Raw genomic sequence first — 21,884 nt, 5'->3', positions numbered from 1 at the left:
TTCTGAGGGCTCATGCTGTAACCCCAGGGTTTGTCTTGCAAAACAGACAATGTTTCATATCTCGGTGGGTTTATTTCAGCTCCTGGTTACAATAAGGATACAAAAACAACTTGGTATACCCATATCTTTGTACTGAGAGTAAACCTAAGTCTGAATAGAAACAAGGGGTTTAGAGATTTTGAAAACAAATCTTCCAAATAAACTTTGTATAAGCCCAGATCTGGGGACACTTTTTCATGCATTTCTCTATGCAGCTGAAGAGGCAATCTCATGTGTTCCCTTTTTGGATGTCAAGCAAAAAGGCTGTACTGGTTCTTTTTTACTGCATGGGTTTTAGAACCTGTTTTGTCTTTTTTGTCAATGGCACAATGGGGATATCATTCTCCCAGATAATTGGGTTTCCTTTGTGTGATCATCACTATTATTTATTTAGTGTGGAATACACAAGGATGTATTGCATAACATACACAATTAAATCTGAATAATGCCTCTGTGGGTAGAGGATAAACACATCATGTCGGCATTGTCTATAGCGCAACCATAAATTGGATACATGCCAGCAATGTGGAGCCCTTATAGACAGCACACTGAAGTAAAACAGCTAGCTCCACATGATGTAAAAAACTGACGAGGATTTATGGAGATTATTTGTCCTTTTTGTGCTAATTTTCTACCATGCTTAATAACTGCACCATAAACATTGCGTGAATGTAAGTCATATGTGTATGCAGTTTACAAAAGTGTGCCTTGTATTTCACAAGGTGATTTTTCACAATGTGACCGAAGGGTGATTCTCACAATAGCATTATTATTGCCCCGTCACAGGGTGTCTCACCAAGACTCGCCGATTAACACCTCGCCACTGTCATTACCACTGCCTTTTGATCGAAAAATATACCCTAGGATAATGTTGCTCTCCATTATCTATGACGACTAGCTATTGAGCTTAACATTATCCTTACCATTTATTTTATTTTATGATAATAGTGGTGAGGTTTATTAGGTCTGTCCTCATACAACACTGATAATGTAGGCCTTGAAGATTTGATCAACATTCTCAACTCTTTGATATGGTGACCCACAATACTCCATCCTCATCCTCCTGCTTTTCTCATCTCCCTATTTGCAACAATCTCCCGTTTTAATGTTAACCATCAGTTTTATGCTGATGACACCTAGCTCTACCGTGAACCTATTCGGGCAGTGATCTTCTCCATGGGTGACCAAGAGTAATTGGTAGGAATTCCACATTCCCATGGTGTGGCTATTTTATCCCTTAGAAGCCACTGTTGATTTCTGTTACAGCAAGATGTGTCAGGAAGAGGTTGGGGTAAACTTGATAAGTATGCTAACACACGGTTAGGCCTTCTGTTACCAAAACCAGTATTGTAATGTTGAGCTGGTTCATCTGTGCATGTCCTGTAACAGTCAAACATGTTGAAAGGTGTTCTTAACATTTTAAGTATAATTTTAATTGTATTTAAACTGCTATCCATCTGTTTAGATCCCTTGTAAATTAAGTGAAGCTGTTTAATACATACATGAACCTGACATTGCTATGATATATTATTGTTATTCTGTGAAAGAGATATTGTTTTCATTAATTAATACTGTGTTTCTCATAAAAAGATCATTACCAATACATTTAAAGTAAGTCAATGGCTGCACCAAAATCGTCTGCTGTGGCCCATGCAGGCAGAAGGATATGTCATTGGAAGCTGCATCAAACACATCCCCATAGCTGGCCGCGATATCACCTACTTCATCCAGCAGCTGTTGAGGGAGCGGGAGGTGGGAATCCCACCAGAGCAGTCACTCGAGACAGCCAAAGTGATCAAGGTAAGAGAGATTTGACACGCGTTGCCTGCTTTAACTCATAGTTAAGCATGCTTTGTGTCGTCGTTCTTGCCACAGCTTTCATGGAGTACAAGCAAAGATATTTGTGCAAACGTCTATACAAAGTTTACACTGACCAATATCAGCTTGTAGCAGATACTGTACATGGGTAATTATCAAAATATATGTTTTTGATGAACACTGAACCACTTATGGACATGTCAGGTTTCAAACTAAATGGGCACAATCATATGAGGAGTGTTCTTGAAAGCCACAACTATGATAATTGGTTTTTTACCCTTCTATCTGGCAACAAAACTGACACCTTTTTACAAGGAGTCATGTTTGCATAGACCGCAATACCTGCAGTCATAATACAAACAAAAGACATAACTCTGATAATGTGCACTGCCCTTGAAGTTGATTGGTCCACACCCGAGACAGCTTTCCTTAGAGCCTAGTCTCACATGGGTTGGACCAGATGACTGCAGGTATTGCGGTCTATGCAAACATGACTCCTTGTAAAAAGGTGTCAGTTTAGTTGCCAGATAGAAGGGTAAAAAAACAATTATCATATTTTTACTGGCAAATGAGGTTCCCATAAAGCCACAACTATGTAAATATAGGTTGTAGATGTGCAGCCAGGACTATAAAATACAACTTCATCATTAGAAGCGACTCTGATGACATCACTGTGCAGTTACTCCTGTACACTTTTATGCCTAACTGGCAACGGATCGTAGAGGCCTCCACTCTCACAAGAGTCTGTGCTGCCTGAGCCGAGAGGCCTGTGCCCATCTTGACCTACTGCCAGATGTGAAATGTCCGGCATGCTGGACACTTTAGATTTTGATTTGGTCCCATGCCACACTTTTGACTTTACACATGGGTGCTATGGGCCAAGGGGATTGTAGGGTACCTTCCATAGGTCACATGGTTGCGGTTTCTGAGGCCGGAAGGTGCTCTGATTGCGTTGTTAGTCAAAAAGTGAAAGGCTATGTGACTGCGGACATACGTGCATGGGGTGAACAGTGCTGCGTTCCTTTAAAATGTTGCGTTCCTCTAAAATGCGACTACCAGTAGAGGGCACTCATCATTCATAGACCCGACATAGGCTCCAACTGCACCATTGTTAGCTTGGCCCTGCTTGTTTTCTTTCCAGCACTTTTAGACATGTGACTGCACTCTTTCACCACTCAGTACTTTTGTACTGCTTATTTTTAGTTGACACCCTTTCATACAATATCACTCATTTAACACTTGATACTGTGACCCAACTGCTTTTTTTGATGGTGTGAGCTATATATTGTGTAAATATGTTGGCATATGTGGTGACATATTGTGTTGTCTTTGTTTTTAAGGAGCGGTTCTCATACATATGTCCCGATATCGTCAAGGAATTTAGCAAGTTTGACGCGGACCCTAGCAAATGGATGAAGCAGTACACAGGCATCAATGCCATCACTAAAAAAGAGTTCACCATTGACGTGGGTTATGAGCGCTTCTTGGGACCGGAGATCTTCTTCCATCCTGAGGTATTATATGAGCACACAACATTCTACACAGTGGCATGAGTTACAGGCGTGGGTGCATGTGCAGATATTCACACCAAGCTGACACTAATTAAACATATAAACATGTGAATACATCATTCTGTACACTGTCTATATTTGGCACATGCTATGGTATTGTTTATTAAGCAATGGTAAAGATGCTGGTTTTCTCAAAGTACACTGATTTTATTCAGGAATTGTCCAACCATCCCAGGATTTTCTGTATTATTGTAATATCTTAAACAGCCTTGCTGTCAGAAATCAATAGGCTCAGACTCGTACACTTTGGTCACATGAGGTCTGGATTAACCTGGAGAAACCGTAGGTCATTGGGAGGTCAAGTGCTGGGTATCAAAAGCCAGCGATGGATTAAGAAGGCTTCCGTAGGCATAATAATGCACTATAGGGTACATCCTTGGTCAGTACCGTAGCGAGATATTTTAGTGTGTTGCAAGGCGTCCTTCTGTCTCTCCCCCCACTCCTCCACTGCACTGCCCCACCAAAAGTTGTAGCTACCATTTGTCACTCTTGCTTCGTTTCGAATTGTTCAGCTATACATTCGGGTGGTGCTGTAATACAATAAACTGGACACTCCGGAATCACCGATAAGCCCATATATGGACTAAAGTTGGTGTGGTGTTGCCCGTAGGTGCATGTCTTTGCCCATACAGTGATACCTCGGTTCACGAACTTAATTCGTGAACTGACTCTGGTCGTGAACCGAATTGGTCGTGAACCGAGGCACATTTTCCCATAGGGTTCAATGTAAATCCGGTTAATCCGTTCTGACCCTTTTTTTTGGTTTTTGAAGCACAAAAATATGAAACAAATGACAATACACATTACTGTAGTACTGTACAGTATAGTAATGTATAAAGAGAGAACACTAACCTTGCTTGAGATGACTTCTGGCATGGAGGAAGGCAGGTGGGAGGCGGGTGGGAGACAGTAAGCACTCAAACGGGTGAACTGTACAATACAGTAAGTACAGTATTGTACAGTACAGTAGTACAGTACAGTACTGTATGTGCTAAAAAGCACACCAAAAATCAAAAAGTCACTGAAAGTGTCTTCACAGTACTCACAGTACTTCTTTGTGTGTCTCTGCTTCTCTCCACGATCTTCCTATAGGAAGTCACGACCATGTGACTGCCTGGAATTAGCATAAAAATGGGAGCGGCTCCTGTTCGTGAACCGAAGCGGAGTTCGTGAACTGGAGCATATTTTTATGAAATTTTCTGTTTGTGAACCGAGTTGTTCGTGAACCGAAGCGTTCGTGAACCAAGGTATCACTGTATATGGTTTTGTGAAACCTGAATCGAGGTATATTGTATCGATTCTGCTCATAGTCGATCGGACAGCCATGTTAAGAGTATCGATTCATTGAGGGTTAATCAATGCTTAGGTTAATTGAGTAATTCCATTGGTTCGTATAGGCTCATGTGAAACGGCCTCTTTTTGTTGATTTGCATGATTGGTGATTCACTCGCAGTCCGTTTTTTTCGCATTACAATGCCCCTATTAGGAGGTGCAACCGTGGTGGCTGCCTTGCATTTGTTACAGCACTATCATCAATCTTCGTTTCAAGGCAGTGTTAAACTAGCCTCTTTCACAACCTTAGGTGTGAGATATCATGAAATGCTAAGTAAATTATACGGTCCCAATTAATCTTATAAAGAGGGAATATCACTGCATCACAACGATGCAGAAAGGCAGTTGCAAGGAGGGGCATGCATATTTTCCTGTACTGCATTCCTAACATTGCTACACAGTTAACTGCTTGTGTATCTATTTTATAACTACTATGCAGTACTGCCCATTCTTATAACATGAACCACTTGTTCCTCCTGATTGTGGAGGCACTATAAATAGTTGTTTTGCTATGATGCAAACAAGTGTTTAGAGTAGATCAGTACAATTAAATAATTGTGTAAAGAGAGTTCCAGCCCAGGTTAGTCTTGAACTTCGACCTTTATTACTTCTTCAGCATAGCACATAACACTTAAGGCAATTAACTCCATTCAAATGCCACAAATCCATTCTATCCGCTTCTTTTAACCCCCTCTCCATCCTTTCTGGAACTTTCCCTTATTCCACCAATCCCCTTGGTTTCTCTCAACGGTCTCCCAACCAACTCCTCATTTGGATTTGGGTTTTCGTGGTCTCTTTCTTATTACCCTGGTAACCAATCCGATTTTTAATGGTTCTCCATATTCAAATCAGATTGCGTGCCCTACATCGTCTCCCCCTGTGATACCTCGCCAATGAGTCGAACGTGGTGTTTGAACTCACAAGCTGTTAGTGTATATTGATTCATAAATAGGGTTCACCTCTTGGTGTCCCTTACAATGATATAATGATGAAGCGATAACATAATTATTTGATCACAACAGAATAAAATTCAGGCTAAAAATTTGATTTAACAACACACAAAGGTGTGCTTTACATTAACAAAATATCTCAATTCAAACCACCGACTCAAATAACTAAATATGTGGCCATTTTGTCATTGAGACTACCAACTCAAAGAGTTGAGAAAATGACCATTCCAACAAGCAGCAGTGAAACAAAGACAATCGTCACTGCCGCCATATACCTCCCAGAGGCTTATAGCGGCAGTGAACATTGACTGCTGCACTAATGAGACCTAATGAGTTTTAATGAGGTATATTGCAGCATCAAACATTGATTACTGTCCTGATGAGTCCTAATTAGGATGACAATGGTGCCTTTGTTCTAATGCTGTCTGTGAGGATGGTCACATTTTTTGAAATCTAGGAGTTGATGGTATAAATTACAAAATGGACACACATTTACTTATTTTTTAAATCCTTTATATTAAGTTCACTTGCTTGCTTGCGCGCTTACGACCGTGCAAATCTTTCGGTCGTTTTTTAACCCACTTCCCGTAATCCAATCGAGCTGACATTTTGCACACAGACTCGTTGTGCGTGACAATTTATTTTCGTGAAAAATGTTTCCTAAATTTTACACTTTTTAGGATTTTTTTTTTATATTTAATTACCAATTGCTTAATGGTGGCAGGCAATCATCTGACCCATAGGTGGCAGCCATCTCAAGCCAGAGGACGAGAGGACTCTAGCTGCCACTCATATAAAGGATTTATAGTGAAAAACTTAGTTTTTACGGGTTAATTTTTTTAGCTTGCGGTCTGGATAAGCCTGAGAGCTTTTGTTTCAAGATGATTGGATGAAATTTCTTCATAAAATTCACATTTTATTTAACAGCAGCAGATATCTATGGTCACACATACGTGTCCTCATGTTATTCTTTCAATTATACATGTGTGTTACACATGTTGTGGAGTCAACGGCTTTGGCCGTGTTGACTGATCGTGAAATATCACGGTTTGTTAGCATTATTAACATTTATTTATGCATGAGTATAATGTGTAATGGTTGTCTCCTCCAGCAGAGGGTATGATTGGTAAATGTTTTCATGGGTTTGGTGGCTCACATCGTTTTCATGAAAAACATGCAGTAATTTCAGGGCTGCACCCTGTCCTGCATACAATTTCCATGCAGTTTACAAATATGTCAATCAATGCAACTTAGTGGTTTGAGTTGCAACAATTTTCGCATCACTTGGGTCCATATTGTTCTTAAATATTGCCTATCTTAAGCATTTGCACAAGGCTATGCACCTAAAGCTTCACTCTTGCTCGATTGGCACACTCCAAAAGCATATCTGACCTACAAAGGGTGTCTTGACAAAAATTATAACCTACTTACATAATGGAAATAATTGAGACATTTCAGAACAATGTAAAAAACCCTATTGTCTTTCATGAAATAAATGAAATAAATGAAAAGGGTGAGTATTATTATTGAATCTGTAACCTCCCCAAATTTAACACTCCTTTCTTCATTGAGGCGTTGGTTGGGTTTAACAGCACTATCGTAGGTGCTGGCCCCTCATTACTGTCAAACCCAGCCCATGACAGCGATGTGTCTTCATCATGAAACCATTTCTAGCTGGTTGTGTACAGACAATACTGCTTGTTACAAGCGAAAATGAATTTTTCCAGTGTTAGATATAATGTTAATGCACTTGTGAAGTGTGAAAATTCCACGTACTTATGTTGAAGACCAGCAGCTTACAAACACATTCAAATTCACACCATAGCTAGCAGAATATTAACTACTTTTTAATGCACAATTTTAACAAGAAAGCCAGCTTGTTGGATTTCATATATCACCGCACCAGGCAGGCTAATTAAAGAAATAAAAAATGTAAAAGAAATTTTACTAAAATGTATATATAGTAGAAACATTTACCTACTATAGGATTTTAAAGATGTTATTTAATGTACAATGTATAATAGCAATGCATTCGAACATGCCTCATTGTTATAATGTATACAATATGTAATTAAAGTATAATACATTTACTTAAGGAAATATGTAAGTGGTTGTCGATGGTGGGTAGGGGGTGACAGGGGAGGGGGTGGTGGTCTGTACAACAACGCATGCACTGCACACATTCGTACATTTACAGTAATACATTTACTTCATATAGTAACACAGGGTTGTTGTTGTTTTATTTGATTAGTTTTGCAGCAAGTTCGACTTTTTAGTTAGCCAGACCAGAGCTGCCTGCTCCTCATCCGTATTGGATTGTTTGGCAAATACTGATTTTGAAAGTGGCAAGTAACCAGAGTAGCAAAATAAAATGTATACCGGTAAATACCAGAGGATGACACATAAAGATCCGTAGATATAGGTCAGCGACCTACTTTGTGTACCTATAGCTACTGTCTACCTCACAGGCCAGCAGATTTGTATACAATAAAATATGCATGGTATATTTGTACCTTTCCTGTAGAGCATTTAAATCCAGGTGTGACACCACACCCGAAATGACATCATATGCTTCATGAAGCATGTGAACTGTGTGTCCATTGTAAAATATACCTTATACTGTGTTTGTTTCAAATATGGTCTTGACAAATGAATAATCGTATTTCTTGCAGTTCTGCAACCCAGACTTCACCCAGCCCATTTCAGAGGTGGTGGACAATGTCATTCAGAACTGCCCCATTGATGTGCGGCGTCCACTGTACAAGGTGAGTGCTCCTGTCTGTCAGATGGGCTCTGCTCTTGTTTGGTCAAAACATTCCACCAAATCTCAGGGCTTAAACTGTCAGAACTTATGCTTCGGACTCTTGCCTAGCAGAAAAAAGGGAAACATGCTTTTATGTGCCCTTTAAAAATATACACACATGTACGTGCATGCCGGTATATGTTGTCAAGTATAATTGCTTTTTTTAGGGCATGTTGTATTTCCCTTAGGCTTGGTGTTAAATTATTAAATGTGGAATTAAAATGTTTTATTTATTAAAGACTTCACATCATGTCAACTGCTTATGTTCTGAGAAGGGATATGTCTTTGCAGCCTATATTATTCCTCACGCGTTATTTGTCTGGTTCTACATACGAAAGCACCACTTATTGACAGCTGATAATTAAATAGCTGGCCTGAATATTTGACCAGCATTTTGCAGAGCCAGCTCACAAACGACTGTGCACTCCACAGGTGGCCTTTTTCACATTTACTGTACAAAAAGCTGGCCAATTGACCAGATATTTGAATACATCTCCATTTGCATCCTGCAGCCAGTGGTGGAAATTTCACATTCAAATCATGATCAAAAGTTGACTGAACTTATAATTACTCGAGAATCAACAGAATGAGCACCGCTCTGCGAGAAGTAAAGAAAACCCGTAGGCATTCTTTCTAGAGAATGGCCCTTCCTTGCCTTTGAAACATTAAATGTTCACGTTTTAAGCAAAGCCACCAACTTTTGCTGAGCACTACCAAAGGCTAATTTTAGCACTGACATATACAAATGACGATACAAACAGTGCAAATCGTGTTTATTATAGTGAAACACTGATTCCATAACTGGAAGCCTATCAATTACAGTGAAATCACCTGTTGAAAAAAGCTGAACATTGTAAAGGCTCGTATCCTTGTAATTTTGTTTTATCAAGTTCTTGTAAACATCTGTGCAATATAATTTATTCCAGTATCTACATTAGACAACTTAATAACAGCATATCAGCTTTTAACTTTTTTCTATCAGCTTTTAAGTTAAGCTTTTAACTGTCCAACAGTTGCAGCAACTGGCAGAAGAAAACAAGCCATGGTGAAGTGTGGTGGCATATTTTACTGTTGGCCAAGCTTTGACCTCTTTTATTGTTACAATATATTATGAATGTGTGCCAAGCACGAAGGTTAGCTAACTCTGGATTACATAATTAGGCAAATAGTAATTTGAGTTGCCACTGGACGACTGCTTCACTCCTCCCTCTAGAAGCAGATCTATAAATCTTCTTGGTTCTTTCGGTAAAGTCACGTAGAAGGGAAATAATAAAATAATAAAAAATAAAACATTAAATATATTATTGTTTTATTTGTATTATTTCCCTTCTAAAAACCATCCATTTTAACTTCTTTTCAAGTCTCTGAATACTTAAACTCTGCACACCATTACACATTCCTATAAAAAAAGCACATAATATATTTTATTATGTTGTATATTGTATTATTTTATTATTTCCCTTCTACGTGACTTTACCAAAAGAACCAAGAAGATGAATCCCTGCAGTCACGAAAGCTTTCAATCGAAATTCAGATCTATAACTTTTTTCTCCCTCCTAAAACACAATATTGGGAAAAATTGAAATACACGTCAACGATATACCAATTTTCAGGGTCACATTTGGGGAGCTTCCATCGGATCCGCCACCAACTTCCCCGCCTCCCCACCCCCCTTCCAATCTTGCACTACATTTTTTCTCCACCAATAATTGCATTCGATCATCAGCTTTGACCAAACCAATTAGTTTGACTCGTTGGTTCTTTCGGTAAAGTCACGTATAAAGATAAAATAATAAATTAAATACTAGCATACGACGTTTCGATTGCAACACAAGCAATCAGAATGCTAAATTTGAGAGAGAGATAAAGCACAGAACCAGAAACATATAGACAGACATATAAGCAGACAGATATCACAGAGATACATAGAGATAGAATTCTCAGGAAGAATGTAATAAACCAGGTAGGGTGTTGACTGTTATGTTATCCGACTCTCTGTTGTATTACATTCCATTTCTAAGTATACTAGATTTGTGTTTCTATTTCATTTATACCTGATGATGATTGCTTGTTTTGCAATCGAAGCGTCGTATGCTAGTATTTAATTTATTATTTTTCTTTATACGTGACTTTACCGAAAGAACCAGAGTAATTCCTGCAGTCACGAAAGCTCCAAATTAAGATTCAATTAGTTTGAAACAAGTATAATCATTGATGGAATATTCAGCGTGTCCCTAATTTGTGCAAACTAAAAATGCACTTATTCTGCCATGGTGGTCTTCATTTGGAAAGGGTGGGGCAAAGAATTTTGCAGACTGCACGCATGTTTAAAAGGCACATGGATTGGATCGCCAATTTCACTTCAAATTCACTTCGGTGGCTATGTCCTCCCCCCCCCCCCAGATACAGAGCAGTGCGGTTTCACACTGGAATTGTGCCTTTTGAGTTGTGGGTACATTTTTAACACTTCTATAGCCCCCACCCAAACTCTGGCTGAATCATTCCACCATGCAGAACGAAGGCACAAAAATGCGTTAATTCCAAACTTTCTGCACAAAGAGCAATTCACCACAAACCAGGCCTCAGACTTTTATCAGAAACTTGTTTGGCAATAAACTCTGCAATAATCAAGCTCCTATATCGGTATCAGAATGTATTTAAGGTACTTCATGAATTCCAAATAGATCTCATGTGAGACTTAGAATGTGTTAAGTTCCCCCATTTTTGGGATTGTTTTGGCTATTTTTGGATGGGTGGCTCCGTTGTAAGGGCACTCAACTTGCGACTAGAATGTGATCACTTCAAATCCTGACCAGGGCTGGATGCAGCCTGTTATTTTTCTGCAGTAGATAAAATATATAGTAGTATACATTTTTGTTTTGGAAATCAAAAGTGGATTAACTGGATTTTCACCACTGACTCAGGACTGCTAACAGAGATGAGCACTACTTCCCACGTAATTAACCGCTTTGATTTCATTTTAATGGTTTATTTGAGATAGTCAGTCAAACATCAATGTAATAGGCTATTGGTATCATGACAATGCAATAACATTTTCATTGTTATTCAAAAGCAGCAAAGCATGAAAAGTTGTTTTCAAAATGCATTTTCCATTAATTAGCTTTATATGAAGACCGTTGATAATAGGTTTTCCACTTTTTTCTGGCAACATAACAGGGATTAAGATGTTAAAACACCAAACTGAAACCTTTTACAAGGAATCATGTCTGCATTAACCACAATGCTTGTGGTCAGAATGCAAACAAGGAGGTCCCATGATAAAGACCGTTATTTAATGGTACAGCAAGACATGTATACACATGTCAAGTCACTTGTTTTCACCATTGGATGTAGCCTTATTTATTTTCCTCAGGATTTTCGAGGTTCTGCATATTTCGCTTTGGACACTAGATGGTAGAATGCAGCAGAGCTTACTTTTTTTTACCTCGCCACTACTGAGTACTGTGGAATGACATGTGGAATAGTTTGCTGAAGGTAAACATATTCCTGCAGCATTGCAGAAATTATTAGATGTGGTGTTCAATGAAAACTGCCCATGAAATGGAAGTGAGCAACATAAATGCATGAGAGGTTACGCATGATGCACACGCGTATTCCTCAAGTGTTTCCATTGCTTGATATGAATGCTTTGGAGCGCTACGCATGATGCATATGTCCGTCAGCGAGTGGCTGTTGTGGTTCCAACAAGCAACAATTTCCGATTATGTTTATGTAATTTTCTGAAATTGCCTAATTTTTGCCAATTGTTGCAATGTATGGAAAATGCAGTTGAAATTCAGGTGGGTGGTGAAGCGTAAACATTGAATCACACTTGGCGAAATCGCGCGCAATCACTTGCGGAATGAGGTTTTTTCGGTGCAATAGAAAGAGCTGGATGTTTCATCCGCTACATATATACACATTCGTATGATTCATGTAACTTAAATACCTTTGCTTAAGGACCTCATGAAATTGGTCGTTGAATTTTAACCTGCTTGGTCGTGACGACATTTTGATGTTGGATTTATTTCAATTTCTAAGTGTATGTTTTAATGCGTTTGTAAAGAATCTGTTAACTCACAGCCAACACCGGTGACGATTATCCAAACCAGTCCTGGGGCTCCCCCAGGTCGACTCAGCCTCAAATGAGTACCTGTGGCAGTGTGTAAACATTGCCACTGGGGAGACAAAGGCGTCCGGGCATGGTGCTGGCCACCCATCCCCTTGTGTGCTGTGCCATCCTTCATAGGTGCTGGCTTGCAACACTTGCCCCAACAGTCTGTTAAGGCTATACGGGGGACATCTGTGTGTGCATGCGTGCATTCATGTGTATCTGCACCCAGAATGTTGTGCTGTCTGGTGGCTCCACCATGTTCCGCGACTTTGGGCGTCGTCTCCAACGGGACCTCAAGCGCACTGTGGACAGCCGGCTGAAGTTCAGTGAAGAGCTAAGTGGAGGCCGGATCAAGGTGATTATACTGCCTCCAGCGGTACACAATCGTACACAGTGTGGGACCTCATTGTTCCAGTTGCAGCTCAGACATTGGGCAGATTAACCATACCGTGGTAGCTGTATGTCATAAATTCACAAAATTCCACAACCGTGCACGTCATTTGCAAAACGAGCTGCAAAACCTCTTTTGGAGCATGTGTATGTGGAGCCAAGCCTTGGACTATGCATACTATTTTGGCTGCAGGTGCTACTCTGTGCCGAGTACCAGGTTGTGGGGCATGCACAGAGCCACGTGCATTAAATGAGGCACACCTCAAAATTACGGAGTAAAGTACGTAGAATCCGGAGGTGGCTAAGAATCCGTAGTGCTGGCTTAGTGCTCTGATTAAGCAAACTCTAACAATGTTTTGGTTTGCTTTTTCCAGTGGATACATTTCACACTTATATGGCAGGGGTCTGTGTCCCCATTATAACAACCACTGTTGACTTCTCACGATTGGTAGCTATTATTTTAATCCTGTAGGTAAGATATGAACTTAAAACGTGCCAATTGTGGGTTGTGTACTCTTACATCACTGTTACCCAGTTGGGTGTAATGATCACTTATGTTGAATAAGAATGTTGTCTTTTTTCTTGCAGCCTAAACCCATCGATGTGCAAGTGATTACCCATCACATGCAACGCTATGCAGTGTGGTTTGGGGGCTCCATGTTGGCTTCCACAGTAAGTTTCCTTTCCAAAATGCCCCAAACTAGATGGCAGCGACATGAATTAATAACCACGTGCACATTTTTGTATGAGCTTTCAGGAGTATTTTATGTTACATATTAGTGAATACCATAAACATTACAGTTATAATTGCTGAAGCTGTTGGAGACAATATTGAACTAATACCACATTTTCAGTAGTATTATTTCACCATTTCCAATAGCCTCAGTGATGAGACAAGAATCATCTAGCCTACATGTCAATGTGGAATTATTGTCAGTGGAAGCTATTCTTAATCCTATCATTGAAATCAGTTTACTTGAAAAGCACAAAGTGAAGCATTATATTGACAAAATATGGATAGACCATGTTGAAATGTTTTATTTAACTGCCATATCACATTGGCTGCAGATCACCAGCGAAAATGTATGCATTTAAGAGATCAAAACTACAAATCCATAGGGAGAGACTGGCAAGTTCCCTGCTTTACCGTCAGCTATTTGCCACCACCTAATACTGCAGGTCGGTGTGCTTCTTGCACAAAATGTTACAGATCCTATAATTGTACCAGCCCAATGTCTCATCATTGCTGGTTTTGGGTTTTCCTCTTGCTGACTCGAATTAAATAACTGAAGCACATCTGTTACTTAGTCGAACTATCATGAGCAATAACCTATCATTTATAGGTTGGCATTAACATTTAATTCATTCTGTAGATTTACAATTTTCCTTAGATAGCCAGAAAATATAAAAACATTTTTATCTCAATCACTGGCAACATTACAAAATATGAATGTATTGAACATACCAGTTAGCTATGTAGTATACAATGTATATCATCATGAATCTTCAAGCATCTTACAGTCAGATAAAATATGCCACATCCATTAGTTCTTATAAAGCATCCCTACCTCTGCTGGTCATGGCAGAAGCAGTAGCCTCCTACAACGGGCACAAGAGCTGTATCTTTGTGTGTATTTTATGGCTGAATTAGCACTTTTATATTTTTTTGTGCTCCTGCAAGGCACAATTTATTGCAGTGACAGGTATATTGTTGGAGGAAAATTGTGTTGCATATTTTAGATATTACGAGGCCATGTCAAATGTTATTATAGTATAGTCTTGCTAAAATGCTACGATAGCAATATAGTCTTGTACAAAAAGGTCCAGACGCATTGGCAAGTTGTTATCCAGGTTAACTATAATTTTGTTGAATCATGTGTGAAAGAATCTTTTTGATATGTATATGCTGTATGTAATGGGGTCACGTTACCCATGCAGCAACAAGAAGTGCTGCAATTCAATGCAATGCAATGTAAAAAAAAGTATAAAATTGTGATCTTTAGTCATAACAATTTTAAAAAAAAACGTCGTGGTCTATTATTTTTTAAACCTACGTGACTTTACCGAAAGAACCAAAGAGTACGAAAAGCATTTCTAAAGAAATGAGTTTTCAATGTAGACGTCACACAATGTGTGTTATCGAGACGCACATATATGATGCAGTGAACAATCACACACATGGCTACAAACACTCTTTCACATTTGTTCAGCGCTGCAAGGCTGTTTTCTCTCTTCCAACTCGCTCAAACCCGCTGAACACCATTTTGTAAATTTTCAGGTGTGATGACGTCACATTGAACACATAATTAGACCCACCCCTGGCCCTGCCGGGCCCCTCGCCAGATTCGGATGCATTATGAGGCCAGGGTATCATAGTTTGGTTCTGGTTCGGCACTGCAAATAGCCAGTGGAAAACCACCTGTACCGTGAGGGTTCTGTGTTGGTGCACCTTAGATGTACCAGTGAAAAGGGGCTATTTGTCATTTTCAACATGTTACTCAACACATTCGTCAATAACATTGCCTGAAAGAGACAATTATTGGTGTTGTTATTGTACTAATGTGAGTTTTTTTGTTTGTGCTTGTGCACCACTGCCAACGCATTATCACCAATAGAAAAAATAAACATGTTATAGGTCTGCCGAATGCTGTATGCACTGCTGTTTCTATTGAAACACTTGAAATGTCAAAATGAATTAAACAAAAATTCACTTATAATATGAGCTTAGTTTCAGTGAACTTTGAGTAGGTTGGACAATTTTCTAACACCATGCTTTGTCACCCCATTGACCCCCAGCCTGAGTTTTTCCAGGTTTGCCATACCAAGAAGGATTACGAGGAATATGGCCCCAGCATCTGCCGTCACAACCCAGTGTTTGGCGTGATGTCCTAACACTTGCACATTCCGTTTGAGTTCTGCCAAACAGGATGTTTCCAAGCCTTCTTCCCAGCTCTTTCTTCTTCAGTGTAGAGAGCTCAGACACAACACACTGTAAACACATACCACCTACGAAATACCTTTCCGCTCGGTTTGATTTTTTTATTTTGTGACAAATGTTATTTGTATGCAAATGCTTGCATTGCATTACTCAAGTATTTCAATGCAGATGTCATGGGCTGCCCCTTGATCATCAGATGGTTCTTTGCTGTCTGGGATGTTATGAAAAGCCTTAAGTACCAACATTTTATCTAAAAGGTGGCTGTCACAAATTGTGACTTTAGTGGTGGGCAATAATCTGCATAGCACATTACCGAAGTGTCAGCTTTGCTCTGAATTTGCCAAAACACTGAATATTTTTTCCCATTCTGCCTCATTTAAACGGTTCATAAATGTGTTGCCAGTCTTTTTTAAAACGCCAATTTCAAAATAATGTTTTGAGGATTGCTTAAAAACAAAAATAAGTGCTTCATTGAAATTGCCACAGGTTGCCACCATTTGTGTGGGCTTTGGAGATGGATTGAGCAACAGGGTTTGAATAAAAAAAAATAGATGTCTGCTATCTTCTGAATCATTGGTTTCCTCAAGAGAATCAGGACCCGCTTCTAAGCTTTGCTTGAAAGAAAACATGTTACGAACTCTACATGATTGATCCTCTGCAGAAATGTTTGTTGGTTATCGGTTGTGATTGATAATGGTAAAGCAATTTTTTTTATTACACTGTGTCTTGGCACATGCACACAGAGTGGTTTATCAGGACAGGCTGGCCAGTGGTTGATTGTGAAACAATCGGCCTGCCATTACTTTTTCTACTTGTACATCATGCATTATATAAGGTTCCAAGTTGGGTAATTTCGTTTTTTCTGAAGATTTTCTTTCTGATCAAAATATAAATTGGCGCCATTTTGACACAAATTTGCAGTAATGAATGACTAAACTTGTATATAAGTACATTTAAGAAAAATTTAATAATTAACCTTGTCACTGAAAATATACTTTTTAATCAAAATCAAGTTGGCATTGTAATTTGGGACTGCAGAAAACACATTTTGTTAGTTGTGTTTGTAAGATAAGATTTCCTCCAAAGATCCAAGTTTTGATGTTAAATTGATTATGTACTGACCAAACAATATACTTTTTTTCGTAATTACTTTAAACAGGGTTTTGGCAAAAAAGTGCAGTATTGAGGTAGTCTGCTTAAATACCTATCATTGGATTGATATTTTTGAAAATGCATTCATCGAATGTGATTTCACATGGGTGTGTGATAATTCAACATCCTCTTCTGCAAATGATGCATTCCCTTGGTTTAAAGCAAAACATGCCAATATCTATCCTTACCCCTGAGAGTGGCTGTATTTCTGATAATTCTATTTTTCAATTACAGCGTGGACCAAACACTCTTCTATATCAACTGTAATTGGTGACACTTTCAGCTGAATGCCAGAAAAGGTGTTTTAAGTGACTAGAAATATTAAAATGTAAAGTCACTGGATACTCGGAAATTAATACCATAAAATGGCTTTTCATGTTGTTGGATCTGCAGTATAGCCTTTTGTTATTTTTCACGTGATCTAAATACTGATTGTATGAAAGGTACAGCATTCCAATAAAAGGCACTTCTTTGCAGCTGAATGATTTTTGAATGTTATATACTAAAATATGTGGTAGCAGTTGTAACGATACTTTTCAGCCCATTAACCCATTCCTGGACAAAAACCTCCCTATGCCGTGCTGGTCATGGGTTTATTTATTTATATCATACTTCACTGTGCTAGCTGATATTGGTTGATGTGAATACTCTACTGCAAATAGCCAGCCTACTTTTCTGATGTGTCCAAAAGGAGGCTTTTCAAAGTACATCACCACGAGACTCAGAAACTTGGCTGCAATAGGAAATTAGAAGACGGTACAAAAAAGTTAACTGCTGTCCAATCTGCAGAGTTTAAATGGTCTCTCAGTTGTCACATTTCTCGAGCTATGCCGTTTTCCTCCAACACCCAAAAAGTTATCAAATGTCTGCCTAGTAGCTCATTGAAAAATGTTACGACGCATTTGAGCCAGCTGGAGGACTGTTACATGCGGTACTTAGTCTGAGGACATAGAGGTCATATCATATACTAGATAACCAGCTCATGGTGGTGCACACCATACATTGTTAAGCTGTTTGCAGCGTGACCATATACTGACTTTTGACCTCGGTATTGGCTCTTGGGCCAACAGAATAATGCGTTGCTATGATAGAGCCATCATCTCCGCGTAATTTTCAACAGTAGAAATGCAGCTCCATGTTTCACAGCATGTCTGGATGCTGCTGTGGTGAGTCAAGCTGCAGACCATCAACACAGAGCCATCAAATACTCAGGCAAGGGGTATTTAGGATGGCAACATCTCCAGACTATCTTTGTGGTCCCACGAGCATATAAATGCACAAAATGTACTTGTGCCGAGTGATTATTGTTAGATGGACAATTAAACCTTATGGCGGGACCCCGGGGTCCCGAATAAACGGAGGTCAAAATCGTTAATATTTTATTCGAATCAATTCATCATTCTGTTGTCATATCGTCCAAGCGCAGCGAGGACGAATGCGCAGAAGTGCTGAACAAGCGAATGCATTTCATGCTCGGGTATGGGCAGGATCATAAGTCTTTTCCTTAGCTGCTCAAACTGCCTACACGACTTAAGTTCTTTATTTGTCATAACGGTATGCATAATACAGTGAAACTGCTCTCTTATCTTCATTAACACGTTCCTTCGGAGTGGGCAGGTAGGAACTTGGTTGGACAGCGCATTCGTGCACGACAGACAGACAAATAATCCCTGGTGGGCAAGTGTGGAACCTGTTGTTCCTACCTGTATAAAATATAACTTGACTTGAGGTAGCCAGGCAGCCAGCCAGGTAGCCAGCCCCCTTAACTATCGGCATCCTCCCCCTTGCTTAGGCCCCTCCCATTACCCCCTCCCTTAGGCCCCTCCCCTGACCAACCCCCCATATCCTTAGGCCCCTCCCCTGACCCCCCCTCCCTTAGGCCCCTCCCCTGACCCTCCTCCCTTAGGCACCTCCCCTCTCCGTACCCGGCAGTAGGTCTCCACCAATCAAAGAGCTGTTTGTAAGGTCTCCACCAATCAAAGAGATGTGTGTATTATATATTTATTTATGCACGACAGACAGACAATAAATCCCTGGTGGGCAGTGTGGAACATTGTTCCTACCTGTATTATTTGTGACCTACCAATGTCTGCAGCCAGGATCAATCGATGGCAATCCTATTACCTGCAGGTATTTAACAGATGAGATGCGTTGCACCGTTCATTTCTCCTGTTTAATAATACTTCTCTCGTCCGTATGCATCTGTGCAGATAGGGTTTTTTTTACGGTTAAGCCATAGTCCCCCACATACCGCTCATATCATTGCGGATAAGAGGAGCGGCGACCCACTACTCTGCAGAGTAACATTGGTATAAACACTTATTACAATATGAGCCGTGCATTGAAAACGCGTACTATTTTATGTACTGTTTACAAAGTGTATTCACAAATCCATACTAAGAAACTGATTGACAGAGGGATGTAAATTATTTTTTCGATAGTGTATTTAAATCGAGGCACTGCAGGTAAGTAGTTTTCAGTTTTAAAGGCATAGTTTAACAAGACAACACTTGCCACCATCCTTCAAACTCATTGGTGAAAAAGAGCAAAGTTTTTGTTACATTATAAAATAATGCTTATGCGAGAGCGGGGGGCTATATGGGAACCCTGGGTCCCGCCATGAGGTTAAATTCGAGCCGTACAATAAAGCTGCATAAAATATTGGGCCCTGGCATTATGGATGGTTCTTACCCATAACATTAAGCAACCCAGTAACACTCGTTTCATAGGACACTCTGCTGGTAAAATTTAATAAATACAAACTGGCCCCACGTTTTTACTTTTGAATAAAGTAATACTCCGATTTACGTCTCCCCCTTTAACGTCGTTTCTCAAATATGTCGGTACTTTATTAATACCACTAACTGATTTGCGTCACCTCAACCTATACGTCACTGACAGCATCATTCATCTTTTCTCGTATCCATCGGCTCAGCCGTCGCCTCTACCTACCCTGTAAATTGATTTGATTTACGTCGTTTTGATATTCGTTGCACTTTTCAGGAACGCATCTCCGATGTATACCGGGGTGTTACTGTACATAAATTGATCCAGAAGGCCAATTGGTCACTTAAATAATTTAATTGGTATGTTGATTAAACAATCTCCCTATATCATTACTTTACAGTAGTTAGTTTCATATAGAGGCTTAACAATTCGATCTGGTTACCAGCTCAGAATATAAAGGAAAATTATAATATTATGCAGATATTTCTGTTATCCAATCGCTTGCAGGGAAAGTGCATCTGAAATCCCATTTTCTGTGCGTTCCAAGTAAATCCCATTTAAATTGTGGCTGCTCGTGAATAATTAGGCCCATGCTCTTCGGGTTTTTCAGGAAATACTAGATAAGAGAGCTGCTTGGAAATTTGTTGCTGGCCCAAAGTGCACTTTGCCTAATCTGTGCCGAATCCAGGAACCAAATCGATTATATTTTTGGTGGGGTGAAGAGTAAAGGTAGAGGGCACCTGACTGCTTCAAACACATGTCTTTATCCTAAAAGCCTCACTTTGTCTAAATACATTTTCAAATGGGTCTTTATGTATGTTGAAGATTTTTCACACCGCATGGAGCCGACCATGCTAATCGGAGGCGGGTTTGTGTCGAGGCAATCAGCTTGAGTGTCCTCGGACCGCCCGCTAACCTTGGTTAGCGGTCAGTCTTCAACAATGTACGTAATTTTCTCTCCTGCACCACAGCTACAGGCTTGCTGCACACAGGCCTTGGTAATTTCTTGAGCACGGTGAGCAGGGCCCATTCATCCCACTGGATCATAGGATCATCCCCGAGGAATTGGTTCCTTGTTGTGTATGAGAGCTACCCGTGCTCCAGTGACTTTGCTGATGCGTCCTGGCATGGCATATAGGCCCGCAGTGCGTGCTGTGATGATAGCAGCAGGTGAGCCAAAGAGATTGACCGCAGACTTTGAGTTTGTGTGAATATTCTGCAAAAGCGTGGCAAGCCTTAGCCTCCCGATGGATGTGAGGAGGGGTGATGTCGCTCATAGATGGCAGCCAAATGGAGGGTATGAGTCGAATACTTCTGTAGATTATGCCAATTTTTGACCTATCGATATATATAGGTTAGAATCCTACAAGTCACACTGACATCCAAATGGAGAGGGGATCGCAACGACTTCGAATAACAGCACATGAGTGTATGTTTAATGTCGATTATGTTTACATGACCCATCAAGCCCGTCTCTACACTGGATTATATAGGGTTACAAGTTTCTGTGTAGACAAATGGATACTGCATAGTGGCTATGGAGACATGTTGGGCTATGGGGTGCAGACCAGGCGTAACAATGGTGCAGTTTTTTCCCGTGCTGGAAGCCCATGGCAAAACGGGCCCTCTACAATGTAACCCACACAACCGGTGTTTCATCCGACCGACCTCCCACCTTTGGAACCTCTCTGGGTGCTGTTAACTGGCCTCTAACAATCTAGGCTTATTCGTGATTTGATGAACTATTACGATGTCGAGATAACAAAGAACCATTTTGTTTTCATTGTGTTGCATTGAAGCACCTCTAGTGGCTGCAGGAGTCACGAATGAACGAATTACATACGAATCAAAACCATGTTGATTCTCACATGCACAATTGTAAGCGTGCATCGTGAGCATTAGACAGTCCCTCCAGAAAAACGCGGAGTTTTTTGGTGATTGTTGCGGGCAAAAATCGTTGATTGTGTGGCACGTTTTCTTAAAAAATGCGATGGAATATGCGGGATATTTATGCAATTTTATGCGATTAAATTGCGGGAACTTGCAAAAA

At 40.0% G+C, this 21,884-nt stretch overlaps 1 protein-coding gene across 1 annotated transcript in view; it reads left to right on the top strand.

Moving 5' to 3' along the window:
- The window catches only part of LOC144931073 (actin-related protein 3-like), a 28,936-nt gene extending 11,353 nt beyond the window's left edge, over positions 1 to 17,583 (top strand). The window contains exons 7-12 of the mRNA XM_078854995.1: positions 1,696 to 1,839; positions 3,198 to 3,371; positions 8,383 to 8,475; positions 12,857 to 12,982; positions 13,606 to 13,689; positions 15,814 to 17,583. Of these exons, the coding sequence (XP_078711121.1) occupies positions 1,696 to 1,839; positions 3,198 to 3,371; positions 8,383 to 8,475; positions 12,857 to 12,982; positions 13,606 to 13,689; positions 15,814 to 15,909 (717 nt within the window). The 3' untranslated portion in view covers positions 15,910 to 17,583. The remainder of the gene's footprint in view (positions 1 to 1,695; positions 1,840 to 3,197; positions 3,372 to 8,382; positions 8,476 to 12,856; positions 12,983 to 13,605; positions 13,690 to 15,813) is intronic.
- Positions 17,584 to 21,884: the final 4,301 nt, after the last annotated feature.

Source organism: Lampetra fluviatilis, chromosome 1 (assembly GCF_964198595.1).
Source record: "Lampetra fluviatilis chromosome 1, kcLamFluv1.1, whole genome shotgun sequence".
In the NCBI taxonomy this organism is placed as follows: Eukaryota; Metazoa; Chordata; class Hyperoartia; order Petromyzontiformes; family Petromyzontidae; genus Lampetra; species Lampetra fluviatilis.
Note: the sequence above shows the minus strand (reverse complement) of the source record. Positions and strands in the feature narration are given on the sequence as shown.